This window comes from Styela clava, chromosome 15, assembly GCF_964204865.1.
Source record: "Styela clava chromosome 15, kaStyClav1.hap1.2, whole genome shotgun sequence".
NCBI lineage: Eukaryota > Metazoa > Chordata > Ascidiacea > Stolidobranchia > Styelidae > Styela > Styela clava.
In genome coordinates, this window is record NC_135264.1 from 4430139 (window position 1) to 4452789 (window position 22651).

The 22651-nt window shown below is 33.5% G+C and overlaps 1 protein-coding gene across 1 annotated transcript; it reads right to left on the reverse strand.

Annotated features, from left to right (window-relative positions):
• Positions 1-19614: 19614 nt before the first annotated feature.
• LOC120334603 (zinc finger BED domain-containing protein 5-like) lies at positions 19615-21298 on the reverse strand. The gene is made up of 3 exons (XM_078109388.1): positions 21290-21298; positions 20332-20823; positions 19615-19917 (listed from the first exon to the last, which is right to left on the reverse strand). The coding sequence occupies exons 1-3, from the start codon at positions 21296-21298 to the stop codon at positions 19615-19617; spliced, it is 804 nt and encodes a 267-aa protein (XP_077965514.1).
• Positions 21299-22651: the final 1353 nt, after the last annotated feature.

Sequence of the window (22651 nt, forward strand, 5' to 3'; positions counted from 1 at the left end):
TTTGTTTAATCATATCTATTATGCGGTGTTTTTAAAAAAAATTGATCTCGACTAGAAAAATGGCAGGGCTGTTTGCCATGTAAAAAAGAATTCGTGATATCTCTGTGTTATAATATTTGTGCACTATTTAAATTTAGTCATGAATAGAATCTTTTTCCGATAGTGGTCGATGAAAAAAACTCAAATTAGTGTTGTAGGAAATCCATGTATTGAAACGTTTCTTCAATCGAATTGAATTGTTCTTAGGTAGAAATAAATTGCATAACATTCTATTTTGGCAACCACAGACGTTAAGAGATGCTTTCGATTACTTTTATTTGTATTGTATTTGTAGTCTGCGTGCATGATGTTCATACCAATTAAACTTTGCCAGCTGTAAGAAAATTATTCCACAATTTACGTCTTCTGATAAATTATAAATAATATATAAATATAAATAAGCATTTATGATAGCAATTTTAAAATTCTCCTATGGCACAAAAATATTTTGATTCATAAACACCTTTTTCTATGACGAAGATCTTTTCGCGACCCACTCGTTGGGAAGCACTGTAATAAAGTAAAGTGCCAGTTATACTTGAATAATTGAAATCTGAAGGGTTTCCATCTGGGAAGAGTAGTCGACTATTGGTGATATGGGTTATTTCGCTGAGAAAGAGCGTCAATTTCTCATAAGAGCTCTGCTGTAATACAACACTGATCCATCAAGCCCTTTACGAACCGAGTTGATAAGCGATTTTACTACTCCATTTTCATGTGATGCGGATGGCACATTGATCTCCAATAAAATTTGGTTTGATTCTCTGCCGTCTCATTAAAGATCAACTGATCTCTATTCATTCCCTAATAGGTGATTGACTGGCTTGAAATGTAGTACAACTAATAGAAAAACAAAAACGTAGGATGAATTTTTCTTACAGACACAGATTGTTTCAAATGAATACAGCGAGTGGTTTGTATGCAATGAATAAAACTGATGCATTGCATATGCATTAATCAGATTCTATCTTATACGACAAATCTGCTTTAACGTCATTTAGTTGTCTTACCTGAGTTATGTCTTCGACTACTCTTTTAACCTAACTATCTATTTTTGAATCCTCACCATCAATTGGTCAACATTCCGTTGGTTGCTTCAGAGATCCAGATCGTTCATGCCAAATGTTGAGTTTCTCACATGAAATTTTTTTTTTTTTAAACAGTGTAAACAGGCATTAAGATGACTAGAAATGAATTGGAATTCTTTTTTCAAAATCTTGCAATTCTTGCATTCTTAAAGCTACGAACGGTTTGATCTTTCCAGATTGAGAAGTTAATCAAAACATAACGGTCTTAACTAGTGAGAATAAACTGAAAATGCCGACTTGTGGCGGTGTAGAGGGTTAATTTTTAAATTTGAATAATCTGATTTAAGATCTACCTTGGTGAAAACCTTACAACCAAAAAGGTCTTATAATCATGGTAATCGAGAGCGTGGAAGTCTTGTAATTAGATTTTTTAGAAGGTTCTGTATTTCTTCGTCAAGTTCCTTTTTATATTTGAATGGGATCGATCGGCCTTGAAAGATGCATGTTTTCGATTTAAAATTTCAAGATATTTTTTTAATAAAGCCGATATTTCTTATCCACAGTCTTTGTCCACAAAGATTCAATAGTACAATTTTGGCACGAAATAATAACTCCGGTTGACGTATTTATTATTGAACAATTATCTAAGTCAACAACCAATTAATTTTTTTAAAAGAAAGTCAACACCAAGAATACTGTCAAAATTGATATTTGCCATGATACATTTGTGTATAAATTTAACTTTACCTGCCAAGCAAATTTTAATTCTTTGGGACCGAGTGCGGGGAAATTTTGTTCCGGTAGCTGTCACTGAAGGTTATGATTTCTATCCCCAGCTTTCTGTACAGCTTTTTACTACTTGTCTAAAAAAACTGGTTCCTTTTAAAATTTTACGGTGGTTCACATTTTATGGCATTCCTACAAATTTCCCTATGAAAATGAAAAAATCTACTTCTATCATTATCTCTATATACATTACTACTTCTGTTGAAATCTTTTTGACGGCACTGATTTCCATTGTAAGCACTACAGCTGTGGTTATTACTGCTTAACATATTTGGGGCTTTAATGCGGTGGATTGGATTTTTTTTCAACTCAAATTTTCAAATTTTTATGCTCAATTTGATTGTTCAAATTATGTACATTTCTTACTCACGACCTAACCAAATTAGTCAATTGATTTATTTCACCTTCTGATGAACAAGTATCTGTTCATTAGTTTTATTCGAAATTGTGAACGAATCCTTTGGATGTTTTAAAATTACATCAGGTCTTTCATACTGTACTTAACCCGAAATACCTTTATTCCGTTTTCGGCGAGTAGCGGGTGCGAATATATTAAGTATAATATGTGTTTAACTATTTTGACGGTGATAGCGGCTGTAGGGTGAGCCATGATTACTCTATTTGAGACATCAAATAATATATAAAGTCACAAATGGAGAAATTGCACCTGTACAAAATTGGCTATGGCACCCATAATTGATATAAAATAACACCGACTTGGGCATTCTGACGTCTAGTTACTAATACAGTTTCTCAATACACCAGATCACACACTGCTTGAATATTCGTCAGGGGCAAATTTCTTGAGCCAGTCGAACGACCGCTCGAGATGCGGCAATCCACCGGTCGATCGCGAACGACGTGATGGCCACCCCTCTTATGTAGCGAAGGAGATAAATATAAGTTGGAACATGACAGTAGCACAGCCACACCAATGCGTTAGTTTATTCACGAAAAAGGGTATATCATAGAGACGTCTGCAGCGCGCTGGCTAAGTGGGCCAACACGTTCCAGGCACTCGTATACGCAAAGAAAACGTGACAGGAAGCATCTTGATGTGTAGAGGTACTCCAAACGACACGGGGCAATCACATTCACATATACTAACTAATATACCGGCGGAAGAGAAACCGCCAATTAGGAAGCAGATATTCATTACGTGAACTAATCAAAGCAATTTCGTAATCTAATTCGATTGTCGATACATAGTTGGATTGAAAATTCTTTTCATTGACAAAATTTATCCAAACATATATCTTTCCTGTTGTGCAACGTCAAGCAATTCGGAAAAAATGCATATTGTAATATCAGAATCTCTTTCGCTCTCAACTTCTTAAAGTTTCATTTTAAATCCAATTTAGACAGTTTTACCATGCACCGGTATATTGAATCACGAATGATCAGAATATTTGCGCCATTATTACTATTACACCTCATTAACTGACTTATGTTTCACTTTATGATATATCTTGACAGCCCAAAATATTTTACCTGCGTGCTATGGACACATTACTATAATAACTTTCTATTTCATTGTACGTTGCATATAAAATACTCTAGCATATCTACTAAAGTATGTAAAATGCGTTTGAAATTTTGCCGCACAGTATACACGACTGAAATGTAAGCATATTTTCCGTAACAAATTACTTTCTAATTGTTCCAACACCTAAAAGATTTGGCAACAAATTGATTAATATTTTATTGCATTTCGGTTTACATTTCAAATTTATTTGAAAAATGTTAGATTCTTGCAAATATGCCGACAAATCTCGAGTTTTCCATTGGGAGGATCGTCAAGTTTTTCTTGACCAGATAAAAGCTCAAGTGTTATGTCATTGCTTTTGGCGATAAGCTATAGAACGGCATGGGAAATTAGAACAGAGAAAACATTATTTTTATATTTATATTCAGATAGAATTGCCAGCGAGTTATATGATCCAATCAATTTCATCATTGCCGCAATGTGACTTTTATAAAGCATGTGAATCTATATAGCATTTTTATGTCTTTCCGATTCTGTGAGTTTTTTTTTAAATATGGTCCATAAGGTTAAAGTGTTGAGAATATCCCCTTAACTAGATTGCTGTTGATGTGACATTTTTCGCTGGCGTAGTGCTAATGTTGCCCAACAAAATAATTTTAAATGAGAGGCAAAAATTAAATGGCTACTTTATTTGTACAATTCTTCTGATATCAGATAAGGGTAATTATTTTTCGAAAGGAGTAAAAGGCAATAGCTCATGATAGTTGTTTTCAAAAAAAGAAGTGACAAAGTTTGTAATAATCTTCATCCTACTCGTATCATTAAATATACGTTGACAGTACATCAAGAATATTCAATGGAAGTATATGCGAAAAATTGTAGTAAATTTAAAATAAGTGATGTGAAATGTTGCAAAAAATCATGTTTTACTTCTAACTAAAATTTGAGTATATTAAAAAATTGCATTGTTTTGCAGGTTCGTTGAATATTTTATTTTGACTTTTGTAAGCTGTATTTTAATTAATTGATTCTGTTATAGCATTAATTATTTCTAGTCAAAATACTGGTTTTCTCACTCATAATGTACATAAATAAAAATTCAAATTAATAAACTTTATGGAAGTTTTTATTTCACTTCAGCAACAGATACATTTTCGAGTAAATTTATTACAAACAATTTTTCAATTAGGTAAGTAATTGAAGCGCGTTGGAGAGAAATGATCGGTGTATTTTTTTCAAAGTATAATATCAAAAAAGAAAATTGAACTATCGTTTTCGCGAAGCACAAGTCATCAGTCGCAGCACGAATGCTCATACTATAGACAGAAGCTTGGGAGTCGCCTTAAAAGTACTTCCAGGAAACTCTATGCGATTAATTTCTGGAGATGCGCAGCTAGAGTTTTCTTTTAAAATGGATTCTCAACATATTTCGTATTTTTAATTAATTTAAATAAATATTCTTAACCCGAAGTGAGAATATCGATGTCAATAAACGAATAAAAACAATTTAAACGAAGAAACCTGATGTTCGTATGGAATCGTGAAAATATATTCTTGTGAATAATTTGAATTCGAGTATCGTTGAAAACTTAACCATAGTCTTGTCTTTTTGTTCTTGAGTACTATCGCTCTTAAATGCAAACAAATGCATATGCTTCGAAAGAGTAATGAGTAATTTCAATCTATATTATTTCAGCATTCGCAGACATGGATAAAAAAAAGTTATTGGGTATAGTTTTAGCAGTAAAAATACTAATAATTGTCATTGTTGTAATTTTGATTGTGACAATGAGAACTGGTGATAGAAGCGGAAATGATACAAGCAATACCACAACAACCACAAAGACCACAATATTGTCTACGGAAACGACTAATGCTCATTCGACGCCGCCGCCGCCGTCGTGGCTACCAGTCACAACTACAAAAGGTAATTTATAATACGTTTGTCCGTAGCCATATATTCTTTGAGAGTCTTTACGATTATGAATCCACTTACCATTCAACATCAAGATAAATAAATAAATAAAAATGAGGTTCCACAGCATCTTTTATAAGCAAATATTAATATATTTTTGTAACTTCCTGTGATAACCATGGGTTTCTTATGAACATCTTATAAAATTATTAGTATATTTTATTAGATGGTCTGAGCGCGAAATAATTTCATAAGCGTAAACGTAAGAAGAATGTATTATCAATAACAAATAAAGATAAGAGGATCAGGAAATTAAGCAATAACTACCCTTAATACGGAATATAGGATCGGTTGATCGATGAGAAAATCACGCTTATGCTGACAGTGCACATACTTTTTGAGGTGACAATTCTACAAATTCTATTATACACTATATAAATTAGTATGTGGTAAATAACATTTCATAATCTAATCGAATAATTGGGAAAAAAAAACTTAAATTTTATTGATTTGCGCAGGCAAAATAAAAATGATTTCGAGAAGACTAATCAATTCTAATTGATTTTAATTCATAGTTACTAAATGGATATACTATTTAAAAATATGTATGCTGAATATTATTTGATAATAATGATACGGTTACTGATAACGATTTTTTCGATATTTATATTACCTAAAAACTATTTGTTTTTCAGGCCTTAAAAAATATTGGCATAAATTTTCAACTGGATCATACAAATTATTTCTGAGTAATGTTAATTACGAAGCAGCTAAAAAAGGTTGCAGAGATGTAAATGCAAGATTGGTAACTGAAGGGATGAGAAATGAAGTCACCCGCAAGTGAGTTCATATAATGAGACTAATGGCAACCAACTCTTATAATTTCATTTATTTGTTTATCATCATATAAGCTATGTGAACAAATAAGATTGAACTATACAAATTCACCAATTGTTTTGCGAACGATTATTTCATCTTTTTATTCTGCATCAAGTCTGACAAATTAGTTGAAAGAGGCTAAACTTCGGTAAAAACATTTTCAAAACAGACATAATAACGATCAACAAATTATTGGTTATGAAATTGACAGAAAATTTATTCAAATGTAAAATATTTACAAGAAATGTTGATATAGGTATTATGTTTATGTTGTGCCTTAAGTAACAACTCTTGTGTACTGCTGCAAGTCGAGAATCTTGACAATTAAAAATAAAAATAATGGCCGCAACAAATCAGTTTGGAAGGACATGTTTTTTGTAGCAAGCATTTCTATCAGTTTATCGTTATCACAAATTTTATAAACTCATTTTTTACATTGCAAGAATTGATCACGAATGAGAAGGAAAGTAAAACCGACGACGTTTTAACGACAGCTTGGATAATTAATATCATTTATTTGGCTCTCATGTGTACACTGCATGCTACTTCGTAGTTCAATGTATATATTTCATGAAGCTAATTTATAATAATGAATTACGATAAGCATTCTATATAGAATGAGTTCCAAATTGATAATTGATAGAAGCTTACATTTATCTTAAAACGAATATGCTTGACCTTCAATAACACAATTAACATCCTTAATTAAATTTAGGAGCATTATAAATGAAATGATACTTCCCGCTTTTAATGCAAATAAACTTGGAGAAGGTGGTGGAGTTTGGATAGGATTGGAAAGCCTGGCAGGAATTTCCCTATGGAAATGGATCGACGGTATTGCATCGACAACTGCTAACACACCTTGGGCTCCTGGTGAACGAAACAACCTTTTATTTATGGATAGCTGTGGAATGCTGCATAAATTTGGAAGGGTAATTTGGTATGTTAATGATCAGATTTGTGCATTTAGCATGGCATATGTTTGCGAAATAGTAAAAAGTAAATGACAGACGCAAAGAGTGTCAGAGAATATAATTTTAATGCTTATAATCGTTTCTACATGTTGTACTGTTCATTTCAAATTGTAACTTAAGAACTAACGTTTGAACAATACATTCCTTTTTCTCAACAAAGTTCAACATACCTTTACTTCATGTCCGGAACGACATTGTCAAATGTATATTTGTCATAGGTCTATATTTCTATAATCAAGTCATATGTGTGGTCCAACCAAATATTCCAGCCAAACATTGGTTCAGATTGTTCAATGAAAAAAATGCTTCCTCAAATTAGGTAATTCTCGGGTATATTTGGAACCTTTTACTCACTTAGTTTTGTTTAATCATATCTATTAGGCGGTGTTTTTAAAAAAAAAATATCTCGACTAGAGAAATGACAGGGCTATTTGCCATGTAAAAAAGAATTCGTGATATCTCTGTGTTATAATATTTGTGCAATATTTAAATTTAGTCATGAATAGAATCTTTTTCCGATAGTGGTCGATGAAAAAAACTCAAATTAGTGTTGTAGGAAATCCGTGTATTGAAAGTCTCCTCAATCGGATTGAAATCTTCTTAGGTAGAAATAAATTGCATAACGTTCTATTTTGGCAACCACAGACATTAAGATATGCTTTCGATTACTTTTATTTGTATTGTATTTGTAGTCTGCGTACATGATGTTCATACCAATTAAACTTTGCCAGCTGTAAGAAAATTATTCCACAAATTACGCCTTCTCATAAATTATAAATAATATATAAATAAAAATAAGCATTTATGACAGCAATTTTAAAGTTCTCCTATGGCACAAAAATATTTTGATTCATAAACACCTTTTTTCTATGACGAAGACCTTTTCGCGACCCACTCGTTGGGAAGCACTGTAATAAAGTAAAGTGCCAGTATTATTTGAATAATGGAAATCTGAAGGGTTTCCATCTGGAAAGAGTAGTCGACTATTGATTATATGGGTTATTTCGCTGAGAAAGGGCGTCAATTTCTCATAAGAGCTCTGCTGTAATACAACACTGATCCATCAAGCCCTTTACGAACCGAGTTGATAAGCAATTTTACTACTCCATTTTCATGTGATGCGGATGGCACATTGATCTCCAATAACATCTGGTTTGATTCTTTGCCGACTCAATAAAGATCAACCAAAGATTTCAGTTCCCTATCCATTCTCTGATAGGTGTTCGACTGACTTGAAATGTAGTACCACTATTAGAAAAACAAAAACGTAGGATGAATTTCTCTTACAGATACAGATTGTTCCAAATGAATACAGCGAGTGGTTTGTATGCAATGATTAAAACTGATGCATTGCATATGCATAAATAATCTTCTATCTTATACGACAAATCTGCTTTAACGTCATTTAGTTGTCTTTCCTGAGTTATGTCTTCGACTATTCTTTTGACGTAATTTATCTAATTTTGAATCCTCACCATCCATTGGTCAACATTCTGTTGGTTGCTTCATAAATCCAGGCCATTCATGCCAAATGTTGAGTTTCTCACATGAAATTGTTTTTTTGAAACAGTGTTAGGCATTAAGATGAATAGGAATGAATTGGAATTCCTTTTTCAGAATCTTATGTGTATCTTGAAATTCTTGTAATCTCAAAGCAACGAACGGTTCGAATTTTCCAGATTGAGAAGTTAACCAAAACATAACGGCCTTAACTAGCAAAAATCAACTGGAAATGCCGCCTTATGGCGGTGTAGTGGGTTAATTTTTAAATTTGAATAAGCTGATTTAAGATCTACCTTGGTAAAAACCTTACAACCAAAAAGGTGTGACCGGAAGTCTTATAATCATGGTAATCGAAAGCGTGGAAGTCTTGTAATTAGATTTTTTAGAAGTTTCTGTATTTCTTCGTCAACTTGCTTTTTATATTAGAACGGGATCGATCGGCCTTGATTTTGTTTAAACAGGTGGCCCCAAGTTTATAATATCATGTCAATTTAATATTCATGTCTCTTAAAGATGCATGTATTCGATTTAAAATTTCAGGATATTTTTCTGATAAAGCCGATATTTCTTATCCACAGTCTTTATCCACAAAGATTCAATAGTACAATTTTGGCACGAAATAATAACTCCGGTTGACTTATTTATTATTGAACAATTATCTAAGTCAACAACCAATTGATTTTTTCAAAAGAAAGTCAACACAAGAATACCGTCAATATTTATATTTGCCATGATACATTTGTGTATAAATTTAACCTTACCTGCCAAGCAAATTTTAACTCGTTTGTGACCGAGTGCGGGTAATTTTGTTCCGGTAGCTGTCACTGAAGGTTATGATTTCTATCCCCAGCTTTCTGTACAGCTTTTTACTACTTGTCTAAAGAGGCTGGTTCTATTTAAAATTTCACGGTGGTGCGCATTTATGGCATTCCTACAAATTTCCCCATGAAAATGACAAAATCTACTTCTATCATTATCTCTATATACATTACTACTTCTGTTGAAATTTTTTTGACGGTACTGATTTCATGGTAATCACTACGCATGTACTTATTACTGCTTAACATATTTGGGGCTTTAATGCGGTGGATTGGATTTTCTTTCAACTCAAATTTTCGAATGTTTATGCTCAATTTGATTGTTTAAATTGTATACATTTTTTTTACTCACGACCTAACCAAATTAGTCAATTGACTTATTTCACCTTCTGATGAACAAGTATCTGTTCATTAGTTTTATTCGAAATTGTGAACGAATTCTTTAGATGTTTTAAAATTACATCAGGTCTTTCATACTGTACTTAACCCGAAATAACTTTATTCAGTTTTTAGCGAGTAGCGGGTGCAAATATATGAAGTATAATATGTGTTTAACTATTTTGACGATGATAGCGGCTGTAGAGTGAGCCATGCTTACCCTATTTGAGACATCAACTAATATATAAATTCACAAATGGGGAAATTTAACCTGCACAAAATTGATTATGGCACCCCGAATTGATATCGATTAACACTAACTTGGGCATTCTGACGTCCAGTTACTAATACAGTTTCTCATACACCAGATCACACACTGCTTGAATATTCGTCAGAGGCAAATTTCTTGAGCCAGTCGAACGACCGCTCGAGATGCTGCAATCCACCGATCAACCCTCTTATGTAGCGAAGGAGATAAATATGAGTTGGAACATGACAGTAGCACAGCCACACCAATGAGTTAGTTTATTCACGAAAAAGGGTATATCATAGAGACGTCTGCAGCGCGCTAATTCGATTGTCGATACATAGTTGGATGGAAAATTGTTTTTATTGACAAAATTATTCAAACATATATCTTTCCTGTTGTGCAACGTCAAGCAATTAGGAGAAATGCATATTGTAATACCCGAATCTTTTTCGTTCTCAACTTCTTGAAGTTTCATTTTAAATTCAATTTAGAAATTTTTACCATGCACCGGTATATTTAATCACGAATGATCAGAATATTTGCGCCATTATTACTTTTACACCTTATTAACTTACTTATGTTTCACTTTATGATATATATATCATGACAGCCCTGCGTGCTATGGACACATTACTGATAATTTTCTATTTCACTGTACGTTGCATATAAAATAACTATCATAAAATATCTATCTCTATCATATCTACAACATTATTATTGATTATTGCATTAATTTTTACTTTTCAAATTTAATTGAAAACGATTAGATTTTTGCAGGTATTTCTATAACACTCGGTAACGTCTCTGGTTTTCCATTGGGAGAATCGTCGAATTCTTCTTGACCCGAGAAGAGCTAAAGTGTACTGCATTGTACTCCGTCTAGAAATGTTATACACAAATATAGCGTTTGGCTCATTCCAAATTGTGTTGTTCCAAATCAAACAGTTCTCGTTTTGTGGACGTGATTTTGATTTTTCATAATAATACAAACTCCATATAGAAAATGTTTTTGCATTTTGTTACTGAATTTGAAGTAATTGACTATGTTATATCATCGATTATTTTTGGTCAAAATATTCACTTTTCTCACTTATGGTGTTTGCACACAGAAGAAATATAAATTATTAAGCTTAATGACCGTTGTTATTTCACTTCATGAACAGTATTTAGAGACCAAATGAAATTTTCGAGTAATTTTACAACAATTTTTGCAGTTTACAACAGTTTTTGCTTTAAAGTATGATAATGAAAAAAAAATGGAATTTTCGTTCTCTTGTACCACCAATCATGCTATACTAAAGACAAGAACCTGGGAGCCTTAGAATCGTTTCAAGGATTTATGTGATTTATTGGTACAAAATTCTAGAGATGCACAGCCACGGTTGCCTTCTAAAATGGATTTCTAACATATTACTCACTTTCAATTAATACAAATATTTTAACTACAAATAAGAATATCAATGTAAATAAACGACTAAATAAAATTATAATTTTGCTATTGCTATACGATATTATTAATTAATCGATGGTAATACTAAAAGAGTATTTCTCAGATGAAGAAATCTGGTGTTCTCATGGAATCATGCAAATAATAATCTTGTACAGAATTCGAGTATCTTTGTTACCTTATGACATAGTCCGAATTTTTCTGCTTTCGAGTGCTATCGATCTAATGCACACAAATGCATTTAACTATGCTTCGTACAAGTTATGAAAATTCCAATCTATATTATTTCACATTCCCAGACATAGATAAAAACGGTATTGGGTATAGTATTAGTAGTTATATTACTAATATTCGCCATTGTTGTAATTATGATTAAGACAATGGCAACAGGTGATAGTAACGGAAATGATATCGCTGAAACAAGCAAAGCCACAACTACGAAACGTAATTTATAATAGACTTGTGCGTAGCCATATATTTTTCAAGAGTCCCTACGTTTATGAACTAACGATCGGCACATTCACCAAGTAAACGACATACAGATGATTCTACTTACTACAGTACAAGCGTCGTACATCACCATATGAAGCGAGGTCGTTCGAGGGCCACAATAATAGTTGGCGTGTCTCACTTTGCCGACCTCTGCTTGAACTCATATCCCGAAATAAAACGAACAAATGTTTTCCAAATTCATATCCAAATCTCAGTGACCCTCAGTGGCCGGACAAACAATAAAATATTACCTATAAAAATACAAGCAATCAAGCATAATATATAAAGCATAAATATCTTAGTTTACTTACATTTAAATGAAGTTTTGGCAGAACAGTTAATCCCAATGTTAGAAACTTAAAAAATAAATAATTCAAACCCAATGACAATAGCACTAATGATAACCGCCATGTGACAGATCTAAACACAGGCTAAAATACTGTTTAGTTGACCATAACAGAAAGCAATAAAGTAATCGAATTGCAATGTGAGTAAACCATACGTAAACACACCAAAAATGAATATTATCAAAACTAAATCAGTTCAATGGTCAAATCATTTTCTCGGTGACTGGGAATGCAACAAAAAACGATATTATAGATTAGAACATCGTTGACTTGAACGTCTTTCATTTCACATACATTGTAGAACTTCTTTGGTCACATTTAGACAAGGTTTGCGCAATGGTCATTTTAACAAATTCCCATCTTTAGCATCTGTACCAATTGTCACCAAGTTATCTGAACTGGACATAGCGTCGTGGACCATTCCCCTTCTGCATAAATCTCTGAGTGCACTTCCTACCTCAAATCAAAGTTGATGAATTAATATGTAGTATTCTAGATTGCTTCCTGTTAAAAATAATTTGTTGGCAAGTAAAAGTTGAGGTGGTATGTGTTTCATCCACGTTATTTTAAAGCATCTGGTCTCGATTTTGCGCCACTCTTAGTATGTCTTGTGGATTTATACTCTATTTTTGCAAAGTTTGAGAGTATACCTGTGAACATAATAATGAGTATTGCCAGTAATACAATTGAAATCTGAAGAGGTTTTATGTAGATAGAGTGATCGACTATTGGTGATATAGGCAAGTCCGCTGAGAACAGTCGCACATTCTGCATTCGTCATTGGTCTCTGCTGTAATACACCACTGATGCATCGAGCCCTTTACGAACCGAGATTATTACCGATTTCACTAGTCCAGGGGTGCACAGCCTTTTTGCTATCGGCGGCCACATTGCAATTTTTTGTATTCAATACGGCCCTCCAAGGGGTTGTGCACCGTTGCACTAGTCCATTCTTATGTGATGCAATTGGTACATTGTTTTCCTATAAAGTCGTGTCCGATTCTCAGCTATCTCGATTTAAAGTTATAAATTAATTAGTTATGGGGCACGCGGTGTCACTATAGATTCATGAATCGGAATCGAAACCGCAGTTTCGATCGATAAGTCTTTGGTCTCCGACCGATATTCTCGGTTTAATACTTATCGATCTTTAGATCGGTAAGTATGTTGATAGGTATTTATTTGTTTGTCTGTCTCTTAGATGCGCGCTATATCTCACGAAGGTGAGATTGAATTTGCTCCAAATTTTGCATGCGCATTCATCATATCTCGGACCAGAAGCCTATTGATTTTGGATGAATTATGCCGTATAATTAGCGTTAGGTATGAATTAATTAGTGACGAGACACGCGGTTTCACTATAGAGTCATGAATCGGAACCGCTGTTTCGATCGAAGTCTCCGGTCTCCGACCGATATTCTCGTTAGAATCGTTGTTAGGTTTAAATTGACCCACCTTTTTTGCATTTATTATGCCATAAGTTTAGCCCGTATTAATAAGAAAGTTATTACTTAAAAAACAATCATACACAAAAACAATTTATCATTGCAAGAAAAAGATATATCATCACTAACAATTTACTACACCTACATAATTTCTGTAATCCTGTAGAATTTTGATTATATTTAAGTAGGTGTTCAAACGGAATTTCTGTTATAATATTCAAACACACAGTTTGATCATTCATGTAACATTTATAGTTTGGAAATATTCATTTTTCGCTGTTTAGAAAATACATGAATAAGGTTTTTTGACGATTTCACGTGCGCCCTTAGAGCCAAGCTTATTGGCAGCGGTGGATTTTTTTGTATGCGTATGTGCAGTTGTCTCTATATTTAGTACTCATTATTTTTGTGTAAGACCTCATCACGATCAGACGATCACGAGCTATTTTGAAGATTTTAGTCGATCGCGGTCGAAAGCGTTGGCCACCCTGATATAAATTAACACTAACGTGGGCATTCTGACGTCCAGTTACATCAGTTCACACGCTACTTAAATATTTGTTGGAGGCAAATTTGTTGAAGAATGATGTCACTTAACATAAGTTCCCTTAACATCAAGTGCGATCGACTGCTCAAGGTGCGGCTGGTCGTTCGCGATCGACGTGTTGGCCACCCCTGTTATATGATATCTCGAAGGAGATACATACAAGTTTGAACAGGACAGTCGTACAACCGCACCAAGGCGATAGGTTTTATTCGAAAAAAAAAGTGTATAATCGAGATGTTTTGAATCCGCGTAAACTATTGCAACACCTAGGATAGTGCCGAGCGGCGTTTCCCAATGTCTCTATGCTATAAAAATGCACGATCAAATTATTAAAATGAACGTGGTGTCTATATGTATCCGTATCAAATACATTGCAGCGCGATGGTGCGGTGGACCAACGCCTACGTTCCAGGCACTTGTATATGCAAAGAAAACGTGGCAGGTAACATCCTGAAATGCGTCCAAGCGACACGGAGCAATCACAATTCACATTCATACTAACTAATATACCGGCGGAAGAAAGAAAGCAGATATTCGGTACGTGAGTTTATCAAAAGCAATTTCATAGTCTAATTCGATTGTCGATTTACAGCGTGGATTGAAATTGTTATTAATTCATGATTTTTTTTAAACATATCTCTTTCCTGTTTTGCTACATCAAGCAATTCGAAGAAATGCATTTTGTAATAACAGAATCTCTTTCACTTTCAACTTCATAAAGTTTCATTTTAAATCACGAATAATCGGAATATTTGCGCCATTATTACTATTACACCTCATTAACTAACTTATGTTTCACTTTATGATATATCTTGACAGTTCAAATTATTTTCCCTGCGTGTTATGGACACATTACTAATACCTTTCTATTTCATTGTAAGTTGCATATAAAATACTCTAGCTAGAGTCTATCATATCAACAAAATTATGTAAAACGCGTTTGAAATTTTGCAATATGCCGCACAGTATACACGATTGACATGTAAACATATTTTCCGTAAAAGATTACTTTCTAATTGTTTCAACACCTTAAAAATTTGGCAAAAAAATATTATTATTGATTATTATTTTATTGCATTTCGTTTTACATTTTAAATTCATTTGAAAAAGGTTAGATTTTTGCAGGTATTTCGACAAATCTTGAGTTTTCCATTGGGAGGATCGTCAAGTTTTTCTTGACCCGATAAGAGCTGAAGTGTTATGTCATTGCTTTTGGCGATTAGCTATAGAACGGCATGGGAAATTAGAACAGAAAAAACATTATTTTTATATTTATATTCAGATAGAATTGCCAGCGAGTTATATGATCCGATTCAATTTCATCATTGCCGCAATGTGACTATTATAAAGCATGTGAATCTATATAGCATTTTTTATGTCTTTCCGATTCTGGGAGTTTTTTAAATATGGCTCATAAGGTTGAAGTAGTGAGAATATCCCTTTAACTAGATTGCTGTTGATGTGACATTTTTCGCAGGCGTAGTGCTAATGTTAACCAACAAAATAATTTTAAATGAGAGGCAAAAAAATAAATGGCTACTTGATTTATATAAGAGTAATTTTTTTTCGAAAGGAGTGAAAGGCAATAGCTCATGATAGTTGTTTTCATCCCACTGGTATCATTAAATATACAGTGGCCGTACAAAAATATTCAATGGGAGTATATGAGTGAAATTGTAGTAAATTCGAAATAAGTGATGTGAAATGTTACAAAAAATCATGGTTAACTTCTAACTTAAATTTGAGTATATTAAAAATTGCATTGTTTTGCAGGTTCGTTGAATATTTTATTTTCAATTTTGTAAGCTGTATTTTAAATAAATGACTATGTTATAGCATTGAATAATCTGGTCAAAATAATGGTTTTCTCACTTATATTGTACATGAATAAAAATTCAAATTAATAGACTTTATGGCATTTTATTTTACTTCAGCAACAGATACATTTTCGAGTAAATTTATTACAAACAATTTTTCAATTAGGTAGGTAATTGAAGCGCATTGAAGAGCAACGATCGGTGTATTTTCTTCAAAGTATAATATCGAGAGAAAAAATTGAACTATCGTTCTCGCGAAGCACAAGTCATCAGTTGAAGCACGAATGCTTATACTAAAGACATGAGCTTGGGAGCCGCCTTAAAAGTACTTCCAGGAAACTCTATGCGATTAATTTCTGGAGATGCGCAGCTTAAGTTTGCTTTTAGAATGGATTCTCAACATATTTCGTATTTTTAATTAATTTAAATAAATATTTTTAACCCGAAGTAAGAATATCGATGTCAATAAACGAATAAAAACAATTTAAACGAAGAAACCTGATGTTCGTATGGAATCATGAAAATATAATCTTGTGAATAATATGAATTCGAGTATCGTTGAAAACTTAACCATAGTCTTGGCTTTTTGTTCTTGAGTACTATTGCCTAAATGCAAACAAATGCATATGCTTCGTAAGAGTAATTTCAATCTATATTATTTCAGCATTCGCAGACATGGATAAAAAAAAGTTATTGGGCATAGTTTTAGCAGTAACAATACTAATAATTGTCATTGTTGTAATTTTGATTGTGACAATGAGAACTGGTGATAGTAGCGGAAATGATACAAGCAATACCACAACAACCACAAAGACCACAATATTGACTACGAAGACGACTAATGCTCATTCGCCGCCGCCGCCGCCGCCGCCGCCGCCGTCGTCGCTACCAGTCACAACTACAAAAGGTAATTTATAATACGTTTGTCCGTAGCCATATATTCTTTGAGAGTCTTTACGATTATGAATCCACTTCCATTCAACATCAAGATAAATACATAAACAATAATGAGGTTCCACAGCATTTTTATAAGCAATTATTAATATATTTTTGTAACTTCCTGTGATAACCATGGTTTTTCGATAAACATCTTATAAAATTATTAGTATATATATTTTATAAGATGGTCTGAGCGCGAAATAATTTCATAAGCGTAAACGTAAGAAGAATGTATTATCAATAACAAATAAAGATAAGAGGATCAGGAAATTAAGCAATAACTACCCTTAAACAGAATATAGGATCGGTTGATCGATGAGAAAATCACGCTTTTTCTGACAGTGCACATACTTTTTGAGGTGACATTTCTACAAATTCTATCATACAATATATAAATTAGTATGTGATTAATAACATTTTATAATCTAATCGAATAATTAGAAGAAAAAAAAATTAAATTTTATTGATTTACGCAAGCAAAAAAAAATGATTTCGAGAAGACTAATCAATTCTAATTGATTTTAATTCATATATACTAAATGGATATAATTTAAAAAAAAAATTATGTATGGTGAATAATATTTGATACAGATTCTGACAACAATTTTTTTCGATATTCATATTCCCTAAAAACTATTTGTTCTTCAGGCATTGGGGAAGATTGGCATAAATTTTCAACTGGATCATACAAATTATTTCTGACTAATGTTAATTACGAAGCAGCTAAAAAAGGTTGCAGAGATGTAAATGCAAGATTGGTAACTGAAGGGATGAGAAATGAGGCCACCCGCAAGTGAGTTCGTGTAATGAGACTAATGGCAACCAACTCTTATAATTTCATTTATTTGTTTATTATCATATAGGGCTATAGGCTATGCAAACAAATAAGATAGGAATATACAATTTCATCAATTGTTTTCCGAACAATTATTTCAGTTTTTATCCTGCATCAAGTCTGACAAATAAGTTGAAAGAGGCTAAACTTCGGTAGACACATTCCAAAACAAGCATAATAAGGATCATCAAATTAATGATTATAAAATTGACAGAAAATTTATTCAAATGTAAAATATTTACAAGAAATGTTTATATAGGTATTATGTTTATGTTGTGCCTTAAGTAACAACTTTTGTGTACTGCTGCAAGTCGAGAATCTTGACAATTAAAAATAATAGCCGCAACAAAGCATATCAGTCTGGAAGGACATCTCTTTTGTAGCAAGCAGTTCTATCAGTTTATCGTTATCGCAAATTTTATAAACCCATTTTTTACATTGCAAGAGTTGTTTGTTCAAGAATGATAAGGAAAGTAAAACCGACGACGTTTTAACGACAGCTTGGATAATTAATATCATTTATTTGACTCTCATGTGTACACTGCATGCTACTTCGTAGTTCAATGTATATATTTTATGAAGCTAATTTATAATAATGAATTACGATAAGCATTCTATATAGAATGAGTTCCAAATTGATAGAAGCTTGAATTTACCTTAAGACAAATATGCTTGACTTTCAATAACACAATTAACTTCCTTAAATTTAGGAGCATTATGGATGAAATGGTACTTCCCGCTTTTAATGCAAATAAACTTGGAGAAGGAGGTGGAGTGTGGATAGGATTGGATGACCTGGAGGTAAGGGACACGTGGAAATGGATCGACGGTATTGGATCGACATTACAAAACACTCCTTGGGCTCCCGGTGAACCAAATAATGCACTTGAAAGATGTGGAATGTTGCATAAACATTTGAAGTGGCTTGTCAATGATCAGGGTTGTTTCGATGACATGGCATATGTTTGCGAAATAGCAAAAAGTGAATGACAGACGCAAAAAGTATCAGAGAATATAATTTTCATACTTAATATTGTTTCTGCATGTTTTACTGTTTGTTTCAAGTTGTAGCTAACTAACTAACGAACAATACTTTAATTTCATAAACTCCCTCTTCTTAACAAAGTTTAATATAACAACTATTCATGTTCAAAATGACAATGTCAAATGTATATTTTTCACAAGTCTTAATTTTAACAATCAATTCATAATTATAGTTTCAGCTTTATATTCCTGTTAAACCAGGGGTTCCTAAGCTTTTCTCAGGGCGACCCCAAAGACAACTTTCAAGTGTCCAGTGCGACCCCAGGTCAATATGTATTTTTTCTTATGAAACCTTAGACTTTAGAGCTTTTCTCACTGGACTTCTGAGTTTGGTCATGTGGTGATTTTAAGTAAAATAAGCTAAACATTTAAACTCTTTATTTTAATTAACAATTAAAAATAACAAATTTAAAAAAAAAAAAACAGTGTGAAAATTTCTTTTTTTGGGAATGGTTACTGTTTAATTTTAAGCAATTTCCTGTACCTGGGGATGTATGATGTCAGGCAAAACATACCAAAGAATTTTCCAAGTTAATGTTTGTTATGCGGCTCCGATAATCACTTTTAATGAACATCATTAATGAGAATCCTGCCTCACATACGTAAGTAGTTCCGAATCGCACAAGAACTTGCAATGCTCGATTTCTAACTGCTGAATACTTGTTTGGTAACTGTATCCAAAACTGAACCCTGAAAAACATCAAAATTAAATCTTGCTTCATCGTCTGCCTGCAATTCAGCCATCTCAAGTGCAATAGCACCGCAGTTCGTGATAAAGATATCAGTTTTAAATGGAAATTGTACAAAATCGAAAGATTCCGCTATCAAATCTTTAAATCTTAAATTCATGTTTTCTGTTAGATTCCTCAAGTAATCCAACAAATCTTTTTTCGCTTCTCCGAAGTCTAGTTCCCCATGAAAATCAACATCTATCATAGCATTAAATTCCTGGAAATGACAAAAATGAGAATAAATATTAGTTTTAGCTTCTCTTCGAAGTATCTGCATCTTGCTGACAAAAGCTTTTATTGAGCTTTGAAAATCAAACGCCCATTTCCCTTTCCCCTGAAGTTGAGTGTTGACTTATTAACGTGTTCAAAAACGTCAGTAAGAAGCGCAAGGCGAGCAAGAAAGTGTGGATCATGAAAATAACGAGCGTTTTCGTGCCCCTTATCTTGCAAAAATATGGCAAGTTCGCGACGAAGAAGGAAAACCCTTTCCAAAGTTTCTCCCCTTGACAGCAGTGTGCAATAATAATGTGTGATGATTTGAATTTTCAGTAATGCACAATTGTTTGAACAAGCGACAATTTAGTTCTCTGGCTTTCACATAATTGACAGTGGATATGACTATCTGCATTACATCAGAGAAGTTCGGAGACAAGTTTTTTGAGGCCCAATTCGGACGATGAATTTTACAGTGGTTTATCTTAATGTGAGGATATTCCCTAGAAAGAATTCCCAGAACTCCAATATTCTTTCCCATCATTGATGGGGCCCCATCTATACTACATTCGATCACTTTATTCCAATTTAGATTATTTTCAGTGAAGAACTTATCAATACCACTAAAAATATCTTCGCCTCTTGTTGTGGTTTCAGGTGAAATGCAAGCAAGCAGTTCCTCAGTGACTGAGCTCCCTTTCAAAAATCTTCCAAAGATCAGAAGCTGTGCTTGTGCTGTTGTATCAGTTGACTCATTCACTGCCAGGGCTGTCCATGGCGAATTTCTGAAATCCTCTAAAATCTGTTCTTTTAGATCAGCTGCAATAGTTTGAATGAGTCTTGTTATAGTATTATTACTAAGAGCAGAATTATTAACAGCTTCCTGTACCTTTCTAGCAAATAGTTCACCCTCAAATATTTCACAAAAGATGTTTAAAGCAGGCTTTATAATAGTCTCACCCTCAGTGAAAGGTCGCTTATGCCGAGCAATAAGAAAAGCTGTCTTGTAAGAAAATATTTCGATCTTTTCTTTTTGTGATAGAACCCTGCATGCATAAAACTGCTTGCGACGTGATTAAACTTTCATAACGATAATGGAAAACTCTCTTGCGGGCCTCTTCTGACATGACAGCAATATTTGCATGAGTTTCCATGTGTCTCTGGAGTTTATTAGGTTTCAGTGATTCCTCGGCAAGTTCTTTGGAGCACACAACACATATTCTTTTACCACTAACCTCGAAAAATAATGGATTGATAGAACGTTCACGTTTTTTGGTGGAATTTTCAGTAGGTGTGTTAAAAAAACTTTTCCATTATGGCTGAAAAACAATTTTTATTCAATAAACACATTTCGAGTAATTCTATTACACACGCACGTTATACATGGTCTTATGCACACTGCCTGTGGCTCGAACTTACTTTACTTATTCTTTGACAAAAAAAATTTGGGCGTGTTTTACTTTATAGCACATACAAGTAGAGCAAATGCTTATTTGCCTCTGCTAGCCTATAATTTATAAAAAGCCTAAATTAGAAAAAAAAAATCGACTGCTTAATAGCAAGTATATGCTTTTTTGATTGAAGACATAGAAAAGCCTAATACACCCTTTCACTGCTAATCCACCTTTAAATTAAATATTAGTCCCAATACCTGTCAACCTACTTATAACAAACTACCTTTACTGCAGAGTACATACAACAATCATTGTTGTAAACTGCTTGTCTGAGGAAGTCTGACTCTGGTCGGACGAAACGTTACAGAAATACATTTGTGTTAGTGTGCAGCTGGACTCTTTATTTGAATAGAATAGTCATGTTTATTCCAGCTACAGTATCCTTGCAGTATACGCATACGGATCCACTAGCATAAAGGCATAGAGAAAAGATAGGAAGTTAGTCTCGCGCAACCCAACTCATATTCAACAATTTCTAGTCTGCAAATCAGCAACGTCTGAACGTGCCACTCCATAATGAATAATCAAACAGTGATGTCACAATGGGCACCTACATTTTCTATAGCATAAACATAGAGCAATGGCAGGGTTGCCATCTACCCAGAGCCAAAAATAAGCACGGGTGTCAAAATGTTATTTTTCAAGGGGAGGGGTCTTAACAACGACAGAAACGCAGAATACGAATGAGAAGGAGATCATACACGATTCTCCCACTTTTTATCATTAGAAGTCGCTTCGAACATGGTTGTACGCAATTTCTTAAGGGTCGGCAACTTTTGTCGCTCCCGGGCCAAAACCAAGTGTTACGAATCTTGGCGGGGCGCACACATTTTTTCAAGAAAGTTGAAAACTGAACGGGTGGCTGATGAACCACATTATTTATACAGATTAGAAATTCAAATCTCGGACTTTAATATCGAGCGAACACTGCGACTCGTGGACTCAAGTCGTCTTATTATACAAAATATTTACAAATAACATTTAATGCGACACTAGGTGACACAATAGATAAAATCAAAATTTTCTAAATGTCCATCACTAATTCCAGTTCTTCGCAAGGAAAATTTCATTTTGGTTGAGTAATTGAAAACAAAGGCGATTTTTTTCATAAAGATTGGAAAAATTGAAGAACAAGAATAACATAATAACGATCCGTAGGTTTAAGTGAAGCACCGTGGACCGGATTATTTTACTCCGTGTGCCGGATATGGCCCGCAGGTGGCCGACCTCTAATCTAAAGTCCTCATACTTTGGTTACCCGCAATGCTTATTGTGTTTTTATGG